Source organism: Drosophila kikkawai, chromosome 3R, assembly GCF_030179895.1.
Source record: "Drosophila kikkawai strain 14028-0561.14 chromosome 3R, DkikHiC1v2, whole genome shotgun sequence".
Classification (NCBI taxonomy): Eukaryota; Metazoa; Arthropoda; class Insecta; order Diptera; family Drosophilidae; genus Drosophila; species Drosophila kikkawai.
Window position 1 is genome coordinate 22,607,031 of NC_091731.1, and position 10,470 is coordinate 22,617,500.

The following is a 10,470-nucleotide window of genomic DNA, read 5'->3' on the forward strand; positions in this document are numbered from 1 at the left end:
TTATGAAACAGTATGAATTAAGGAACGTACTTTAAAATATTAAACTCTGGGGGTTTATATAGTTTATGGCGTTTTTTTTGGAAAAAGGCTAATTGCTAATTGCGAAAGAAGGGTCTTAAAAATAAATGTACAGTGGTTTATTCTTGAAATTATACAAAATATATAAAATATTTATCACAACCCAAACTAAGTTTGTTTTGTTAAACATAATTTTTTTTAATATTTTTTAATTTCCTAATAAAAACCTAAAAGCTTCTCAGAACGAGAACCGCTTTGGAATAGTAAACCTTCTTCCACCTTCAATTCTCTATCTGTATTCAAAATCGATCCACCCTGCTCGGCCTGTTCTATATTCAATATACATATATTCTCTTTTTTCGTGTGCATGGGCGTGTGTGTATGTACAGAAGAGTAAGCAATGGCAAATTGCATTTGCTTCGCCATCAGAACGGAACGAAACCCTGGAAAATTCACCGACCGTTCCCGTCGCAGTCGCGACACCACTGCTGGGGACAACATCACAGCTGCTTGGGACCGCTACTGTGCTCCAGCTCGACAGGATTATTGTCCTCGTCACAGGAGATGTATTTGATTTTCACGCGTTGCCTCTCGCCCACACTGTTGTTTATCGATAGACAGAGCGGCGAACTGTTCCCGTCCAGAGGCCGCTCCATGATGCACTCGACCGCAGGACGCGGCGTGCCAACGCCTCCTCCGCTGTGCGCTCCCAGCGATTGCGACTGCGTCAACTGCCGCTGATCCCGGCACGAGTTGGTCGTGGGTACCTGGTGGATCTGCGTTTCCATTGTGCTGCGCTTCCACTGACTCTTGGTCTCGGCTGCGGAATGTGGCGTGGGGATCGGGTGAGACAAGTGCGACTGGGTGGAGGCTTGGATGGCTTGGATGGTCAGGAATGATGGGTGGTTGGTCTTGGGATTGCTGGTCTGGGTGGCTGGGGGTGAGGAGGTGGGAAGCGAGTGGGCGACGGTGTACCCACCTCGTGTGTGCCGGTGCGAGCTGTTCTTGTTCGTCAGCCGGCTCTTGGGCGAGTCGAAGCGATGGCGGGTGAGGCCGACACAGCAGCAGCAGATGATGCGCTGGAAGTACATCCGGAATCTGCGAAAAATATTTCATTTTTAATTGTATTACTCATTTTAAAAGTCAAGTTTTATGAGTTGGGGTTAGAATTATAATAAAATGTAAAAATATCTCGTAGTTTTATTACAAAATAAGGGATAATCTTTGCAGATTCCAGGAAACTAATGATGATTGGATTTTAATATAGATTTTTCCCAACTATAACTCGCTTTCCCGCATTAGAAAGCCCCACTTACCTCTTATTCATCCAATAGTAAATAATGGGATTAACCATGGCATTGGACATGGCCAGCCAGTAGAAACCGAGATACATGTGCTGAACATACTTCGTGGAGGCCACCTGGTTGTTGTGATAGGCGTAGATGAAGAACAGGTGATACGGCAGCCAGCAGATGGCAAAGATGGACACAATGGCAATGAACATGCGCACCACCTTTCGCTTGGACTTCATCGATTCCATCTGGCGGTCCGTGTTCTCGCCAATCGAGCGACTGCCCCACAGGACTCGACCCATAAGGGAATAGCAGATGAGCATTACGATCATGGGAATGCCATAGGTCAGCACCAGGATGATCAGGTTGTAACTGTTTCAAGAAAAAATTAAATAAATATACTAATAATAAATGCAAAAAAAGCTACGAAATTCTATACGGTATCTGTTATATCTTATAAACCAATTATTAAGAGAAAAATGTTTATATTTTACTCACACATAATCCGCCATCGAGGTGGGATATCTTCCATCCGGCCACATCATAAAGCAAACTGTTCGCGATTTTCCATTGTAATATCTGTGAATGGACCATTGAATTCGATAAATCAATACTTGGTACTTATGCCTTCAAATGTTTATAATTCGGAAGCACCGAAATCAAAATTTCATCATTTAATTACACCCGCCGCAGTTTCCTCGAACGTAAAAAAGCTGTTAAGTTTCACGCTTCAGCGACTCGAAGGACGAAGAAAGTTTGCCTTTACAGGCCTGACAAATTTCACTTCCGTCGTCCTCGAAATTGAAAACTTAATTTGCCAAATTATGAAATATTTTATGCCTCAAAGTTGTCGAGCACTTAAAAGGGCTGCCACGGTATCCCTTCCCTTTCCGTCATAACACTCGGTCCCCATTTACACTGTTTACCGGCACTTTTCGGGCCATTAATAACAGGGCTATGGCTATGGCAACTGGCAGACAGACAGGTCATAATTTGACCATCGAGTTCCGCCCCGAAAATGTTGATGTTCCCCCATCGACGGTCGTTTGGGAGTTGCGCCACTTCAGGCATACTCAATTGATTTTGAATGCCTCGGTTTTTGGTCACTCGATAATTGATTTAACACGAAAGTCTGCTCTAGTTTTTGATATTATTTAATATACCTACATTTTATTCTTTTCTCATCAATTTTAAGTATAAGCTTTTATTATTAATTAGCATCTTGTGTTGCTATTTAATTACTAAACTTGCACTTCCTTTAAATGAATTTGCTTATTTGTATTATCTTCCCTCGCACTTTTAAAAATAGCTCAGTTCCCTGAAGTGCTGCATGTAAATTTAATTTTAATCCAAATAAATGCGCCTAATCACACCTATAAATATCCAATTTTACACACCCTCATACACCTGGCAAGAGCTATTTATTTGCAGGGCTAATCTTGTCTTCGCTGGTTTATTTGCCATTGTAAATATCCTTTTTAGCCTTCTAACTATCTATCACCTTTGAGGTTTTCTTCGAAAATGTTCATCCAATTTTTCATAGACTTCTTCTTACAGTCCAGGACCTTCTGTGTATATTTGTGCGTGCCCTGAGCCTCGGCTATTCTTTATCACATTTTGATATATGAACTTGCCATCTTTATTATGCCTCAAGTCTGTTGCCCAGGGAGACCTTTTATCCCGAATAGGGCTCGACTCCTCCGCCTGCGCAGAGTCTAAATAAAAAATGCTTCAATTCTATTAAACAGGACACCCGACCGGCACACAAACCGCTCTCCCCGAAATGTTGCAAATTTGCGTAAAATTCAAATGAAGGCAGGCGTCGGAGCCGAGGCGACGAGGTGATTTAGATGGATGTGAATGCTTATATCAACACCGAAAAAATAAAGAAATATGCTAAAAAAAAAAAAAATACAGAAAAAATATGGCAGCATTCCAGGAAGGTGGAAGGAATTTCATTTTATATCTGTTTGCCCTCTCAAATCGATACAGGAGCTGCGGGAGCTCCTCCACTGCTTCGCCACTCCACAGGGATCCGTCTCCCCCTTGGTGCCTCCTAAGCTCTGGCTTACAAGCTTGTTTATGCTTTGCGTTTCGCAAACTGGCGAAGCAGAAACAATAATGGAAAGGTTTGTTATGTCCAAGATAAGTTTGTATACCCTTTAAGTCAACATTTACACCATTTTTCGAATATAAATTATAATACGAAATGGTATATTAAGTATCCATTATAAAATGTATAATATTATATAAAAAATAAACTTAAGTAAATATCATAGGAAGCCTGCATTTTGAATCCAAACCTTCTCATAGCCCTTAGTATGGATAAGCAAATCAAATTCGAATTGGTTCCGTGAACTCGAATACGGACTGGCAATTGCCAACTTACTGTTTGGTCATGATGCTGGAGTAGAGCAGGCAGGGCGCCGAGAGCACGCAGCTGAGTGCCCAGATCAAGACCAGGATGATGCGCACCTTCCGACGCGACGTTCGCCGCTTTAGCGGATGCACAATGGCGATGTATCTGCAGGAGGAAGGAAGGATTGAATGACATGACAGAGACGGGTAACCCAGAAAACGGATGTGCTTATGCAAGGATTAGATGACGCCAAGGCAAAGACTCTACTCACCTATCGAAGCTGATGGCCACGAGGGTGAAGACCGATGTGGAGACCGTGACGTTGGCCACGAAATTATTGATGGTGCAATAAATCGAGCCAAATGGCCAATCGGAATTCAGCATGAATATAAAGTTGAAGACGCAGTTCAGCGACGACATCAGCAGGTCGGCAATGCTCAGGTTCAGCAGGAAGTAATTTGTGACCGTTCTCATGCTGCGATGTCCTGTGGAGTTCAAATCGGGCAAAATCGGTACATTAGGGAGGGAAAACCCAAGTCAGGAGAGATAAAGGGAAGGAAGAGCTCAAAACGTGATGGCCGAGGCAAAAATTGCCGGATATTAGAGCGTGGCTGCGGCCCATGCGGCGTATACGTGATTTTGTTATTTTTTCGACCCTCTCTCTCTCTCTCCTCTTAACTGCTTTAAAGCCGCTTTGTCGAATGGACCAGACCAGGCCATTGCCATCAGGCGCTTACCTGTTACAATCCAGAGAACAATACCATTCCCGGCAATGGCCACAAACATCATCAGGCCGAAAATGATGGCCCAAATGGTTTTCTGCTCCCATGGCAACTCGTACGGTCGTGTCGGTGATGGGAACAGGCACTCGGTGAGAAAGTCTCTGCGGGCGAATTGAAAGCAGACAGGAAATTTCATTGAAAAAATTGAGAGCAAGTGATGTAAGGTTAAACAAATCCCTAGAAAACAATTTCAGGTACATTAAATCGAACAATATAGAAGGTAAAACAATTTAAGAGTAGAGCCCTAAAAAATACAACTATTTAATCTTAAACTGGCTGAATTATTTTCTATTTCTAGGCAGATTAAATCCTTTCAAGTATTTTTCCATTCAATATTTTAAGCCTTTCCTAGGCATTTAACGTTTAAAATCAATATCACTCTGTGTGAAAACTAAACCCCCTTTAGAAATAAACTCAAATGCATATCGTTGACAGCATTTTCACTGGGAAAATGTTTTCCAAGAATCGGGCTTTAATCCAACTTTCTTTTTTTACTTGTCCGGCCACCCTTCTGGGCAAACAATATTTGGCAAATTCAATCACAGACTGCCTCAAACTTTCCGATTTGGCAAACCTTTTCAGATCTTCTCGAGCGTCGTCCGCCGGAGCAATAACAATGGGAAATCAATGAAGCACAAACTGGGCGAAAAATTCTTAAAGGAAATTTGCCGCAAAAGAAGTGTCCTTATCGAAATTGAAGCAGAACTCTATGGTGCACTGATAAAATTTAATTAATAATTAATAAGTAACCAAAAATAAAATAACTATTTATTTCTTTGAAATATAGTTAAACAAAGATCTAAAGATTCTCAATATTAACTTAATTTCTAGAATCGTTTTGCACATAAAACTCAACAGAAGCACTATCAGAAATTGTGTAGTTATTTTATTGGATTTTATAAAGAGAATAGAATAGAACATTATTTTTCCCAGTGCACATAAAACTCAGCAGAAGCACTAGCAGAAATTGTGCTGTAATTTCATTGGACCGACGACATCCGTTGGCCAGCGGAAATGAGCAGCAATCGCCGTCGGAGGATGACTTCCATCAAAGGAGGACTCTGAGCTAAGAAGGTGGCTCTGGGGAAGCGGAAAACTGATTAGCATATTAAAGATTATGCTAATCGGGACAGCCATACACAGTACTGCTGATGTGAAAGAACATGTCGCTAATTAATTTCTGGTGGCTGGCTGCCTTTGTCCAAGGCAGCTCCTCCTCTTTGATTAGCCAGTAGCCACATGAATGACCAAAACCCCATTAATTAGGGAAAGCTTGTTCGATGGCTGCCCATGGATTTATGTAGCTGCTGAATACACCCACCTCGGGGGATCGACTGGCTGCCATCGTTGCCTCTTTTGTCTGTTGCGGGCCACACGGCGTATGAGCAATACCAATGAGCCGTGCCATTTCTGCCCTTTTCTGTTCAAAATGCAACAGACACAATTCCACCGAAAATTCAATAAGCGAATCGCTCACATTCATCCATTTTCATTGCCATTTTCAGCTGTTGTTCAGTTGTTCAGTTGTCTCTCAGGCATCAAATTTCCCTCACTTTTTTCTTTTTTGTATGTCTAACCATGATGGATGCCCTGATTGATGGGTATTGTGTAGACCCACAAAATAGTCGACAGTCATAATTAATTTCAAATTAATTGGGCACCACACTGAGCACTAAATAACCAGCAAAAATTTCTATAAATATTCCCCACTTCGACTGACTGTTGATAAAAGATGCATTCGTTTGGTTTGTTTGCAAAATGCTATAAATATTTTGCATATAACCAACACACACACACCCACGACACTGATTACGGATCAATGAACTTGAAATAAAACTCTGGTTGGCAAACAGTGCAATTGACGAGTGTCTACAATGCCAATCGTTGATGAAATTGTGCATATATGCATGATATTTGAATTGCTGAATTGCAATAAAAATATTTTCGAGCACCTCAATGGGCAGAGACTGTTTCTAGGAAATGGTTTCGTGTTTTATATGCACTTGTGTCGTGCAGAGATTGCTTTATGGCATTTAAATGCTTATTTAGTGATTTATTTATGACTTACCAATGTGAAATAAGAGATTTTTTTCAAATTAAGTTGTCTGGTAAACATAAAAGACAAATTTTAATCAAAATTGTCATTAAATAGAAATGGCCAAGCTTATACTTTGAAGCCAGGCTTTTGGCGAAGACACTTAAAACAGAATTATAAAATTACTATTTTTAAAATGGCTTTATAAATATTCTGGAAATATCAATGAACATAATAGCTAATTAAAAATATGCTGCAGCATTTGTTGCAAACTGCTTTTAAAGGTTACTAGACCCCATCGAAATATTGATTTATATATATAGAAAGAAATCTATATTAAATTACCTGTCTAGCTACGTGACTATGCCTTCATCTTAACCACAATTCCTTGGTGTTTTTGCTCTCATTTGGCTGACGTCTCGTGATATACGAGTCTTACATTCCCTTTCGACTATCGATTTCACATTTAATTAGATACTTCAGCAGACAGAAACAAGAACTTAATTAGGGTATAGACAACTAAGCCCCGGTCAACAATATCACATAATCAGCATTGCGTATACGCCGTGTAATACGCACGTTTTAATTTCGCTTTTGAAATGTATAACTGATAATGTTTAACATGAAAAATGTGCTAATTACCTGCCAATTGCCAATGCACATTAGATATTTTATTTACTATTACGCAAATCCAAAAGGGGTTTTGGGCACACAAGCAAATAATTAACATATTTATTTCATTCAAGGCATATTATACACGATTTTAAATTGGATAATGCAAATAGCGTTTGGGAATATTTTCAATGTGCATTTACATATTTGTTTAAAACTCTTTAAACGGAAAAACAACTCAAACACACACACACACCTACGATGTTTTGAATTGAAAACTTTTCGTTGCCTTCTTTTTGGAGCTTCCCACACACAACGACCAAGTTGGGCAGCCTTTTCTATTATGATAATTGCTGTTGTCTAAGGAACTTTTCACTCATAACAAACACTGGGAAAAACTTGGCACCAGATTTATGGCTGCCCTCGGCTGCAGGCGACAGGCATGGAGTGGGTTTTTCCGGGGGCTACGTGGGCTCCAGGGGCAAACAAAAGACTAAAGTCAAGACCCAATGCCCTCCTTCCCTGGGGGTCGTGAACATTTTCAGCCTAATTTAGGCAAATTTCACTTGATTAACGTAATTTGTATTTTTCTCCATTTTCTCCGCTTTTCACTTCTTTTCTTCTCTTTTCTGGCAGCCTAATTAAGTTTGATGCCATTATAAATCCGTGCTAAACTCCCGTTTGTTCCTGTAAAACTCGCCATAATAACAATAATAATAATAATCACTCCTAGACGGAAGGCCAAAGAGAACTAATTACTTCCGAGTGGACCTTGGCGGAAATTCCCATCGACATACCACATAGTATACTCATAATTTGTGTGGTGTTTGCCGGGAAATTCTGACGATTTTCCCCAGCGAATTTGGCAGCAATAACTGACTTTCATACTTCTTTTTTGGCCCGCACTCAATTTGGCTGAGTATGCAAATTCCGCAAATTCCCATAAAATTGTGCAGCAAATTTGGCAGCCAACGGAATTGTTCTTTTTTTTTTCAATTTTTGCGACGAAAGACCCAGAAGTGTCAGCTACTTTGATTCGCTGAAAGTGAAAGAATGTCGCGTGTCCTTTCAACAGATGCGCAAATTGAATACTTTTCGCAATCCACACAACCACATTTTATTTTGTATTTCAACTTTGCGATTTCCTTCCGATTGAATCGATTTTGCGGTTGTTTACTATATAAGTGCAGGCTTTATTTTCCGTCAGCACACAACAACCTTTAAATGCTGACCTTTAAATGCTAAATAATAGAAAATATTGAAGGGCCGAGAAGGATAATTTCATAAATTGTGGCAATTATCATAAATCAATGAGCAATTATTTTAATTTATGGTATTCACCATGCACAGTTTTGTAATGAAATACGATTTGCTGAATGACTAATTTTGGATTTATGCGTTGATTTTATTTACGCTGCTTAGACTAATTTGTGGAAAGGAATTAATTGGATAAATTAAACAATTAACTTGGATAACTTCAATGTTATTTAAAAATGATTAATTATAATTAATCTGCAAGTACGTAAATTCAAAGTTAAAATATCTTCCTTTAAGTAAGACATCATAATGTTTTAGTATCGACTCAAATCAAATAAATTATTAAGCAAATTCTGCCAGCTAATTAGGAACATTAAAGAAATTACTACCAATTATAGTTCACCCTTCGGTAATTTCCCGTTCTGCGGGGTTTCAAGCAAATTGCCAGTCATTAACTGGCAGTCAGCCGAGTTTATCGTCGCACTCACAAAGGTAACTCACTCACATTAACCCAGCTAATAGTTGACGTAGCACCCATGTCGCTTCACAGAGGGCGGCCCTTAACCCACGTCACCCATGCTTAACCCTGAGAGCCACGTACTTGTAAATAGCGCATAGAGTCATCCCTGCAGCTCCGTTCATTGCAGTGCACATTTACAGTCACATCTCGCTTATTATTTCTCACTGAATACTGAATATTTTATGCATGACAAGCCAGCGCTGCAAACCGAATTGGCGGTCTTGCGGCTACTTCCTCTTCCTTGGCTTGGCTTCTCCGGTTGCTTGGGTCCTTGCTTGAATTCGCGGCTCCTTTTTGGCTCCCGTTTCCAGCCAGTGCACCCAAAGTAAGAGGTCGAAACCAGGGTAGGACCAGGTCTTCATCCAGCGGAAACGACCTCATTAAGCATGAGGCACGCAGGCTGAAAGTTGGGCCTGCAACACCGTGTTTATAGTTCTCCCGGCAACTTCGACTGCCACCGGCAGTTGGCAAAGTTTAAGGACAAGTTACAGCTCTGCAAGTGTCACGTAACTTAAAGGTACTTTTCCGTGGCACAGAGTCACTAAAATACTAATTTACCGGCGTGTCGAAGCAGCAGCTTTGAGTGGAACTTAATGGACTCGGTAATTGGTTTTTTTGTTTAATTATTTCTGCATTTACATTTCATATCCCGTCCATATATCCATTTAGCCCACGAATTCCTTAATTGTTATTATATAATTATTTTATGGAATTCAGTCTCAAGCTCCGCCCAGCTATACAGAAAAATTTGGCTCAATATCGAACGCTCAATTTAATTGCAATAAAAGAAAAGTAGGTTATATATGGCAAGCTTGCTTGTTGCAAAAAATAAACAAATAATAATAAGAAATAAATAAATAATACTTTATAAAAATTACATTTGTTAAAATACAAAATATATACCTATGTTTGACTAGCGAAGCTTTTAGTGGAAACAATGATAATATTGATAGATATCGGCTTAATTACTTCATATAAATAATTGCCAGAATGTCAAAAACACATTATCCAGCTAAACTTAATGAATGTTAGATTTGGTTTTTATTTCAAACTCGATTCTAAACTAAAATGTACTTTCAACGCGGTGCGAATTTGTCTCTCTTGATTTTCTTGTTCACCTTTTTGGACAGCATTCAGGCAAAGGTAAAGAAAATTCTAAAAAAAACGTGTAAGTCTTTAATTTATTTTTATTTGTATATCCAATGCCAGAAATTGGGTGCTTTAATGACAAAGATTGAATGCCTGAACTATTTACCAGAGAAAATTAAAAATTTTAACTGCTGGGTAAATCGAACATCCAAAATCACAGGCACATTCTCTGTTGAGATTTCCTTTACCGAAGACGTAATCGATGCCACGGGAAACTACACGATATCCGTAAAGCGAGGATCATCGATAACAAAGTATTTATCAGTACATGTGGATTATTGCAAGGTACTGCGGAGCGTTCAATCAAATTATGCATTCAAGATGATTCTCACTGAAATACGCCGATCTACAAACCTTCCACTGGAGTGTCCTTTTAAAATGGTAAGTCAGAAAAACAGAATTCCTACTTTTGATTTATGGAAAAAAACTTTTTTGTTGAAGAACAA

At 39.6% G+C, this 10,470-nt stretch overlaps 1 protein-coding gene and 1 long non-coding RNA gene across 2 annotated transcripts in view; one reads left to right on the forward strand and one right to left on the reverse strand.

Moving 5' to 3' along the window:
- Positions 1-310: 310 nt before the first annotated feature.
- Positions 311-10,470, reverse strand: part of TkR86C (Tachykinin-like receptor at 86C) — an 18,165-nt gene continuing 8,005 nt past the window's right edge. Inside the window, exons 2-7 of the mRNA XM_017164896.3 lie at positions 4,407-4,552; positions 3,941-4,154; positions 3,700-3,834; positions 1,809-1,889; positions 1,335-1,682; positions 311-1,116 (exon numbers count right to left, since the gene is read on the reverse strand). Coding sequence (XP_017020385.1) covers positions 519-1,116; positions 1,335-1,682; positions 1,809-1,889; positions 3,700-3,834; positions 3,941-4,154; positions 4,407-4,552 — 1,522 coding nt within the window. The 3' untranslated portion in view covers positions 311-518. The remainder of the gene's footprint in view (positions 1,117-1,334; positions 1,683-1,808; positions 1,890-3,699; positions 3,835-3,940; positions 4,155-4,406; positions 4,553-10,470) is intronic.
- The window catches only part of LOC138929016 (uncharacterized), a 695-nt gene continuing 138 nt past the window's right edge, over positions 9,914-10,470 (forward strand). Inside the window, exons 1-3 of the long non-coding RNA XR_011445439.1 lie at positions 9,914-10,018; positions 10,085-10,405; positions 10,466-10,470. The exon at positions 10,466-10,470 is cut by the window's right edge and continues 138 nt beyond it. This is a non-coding gene — a long non-coding RNA (uncharacterized lncRNA). The remainder of the gene's footprint in view (positions 10,019-10,084; positions 10,406-10,465) is intronic.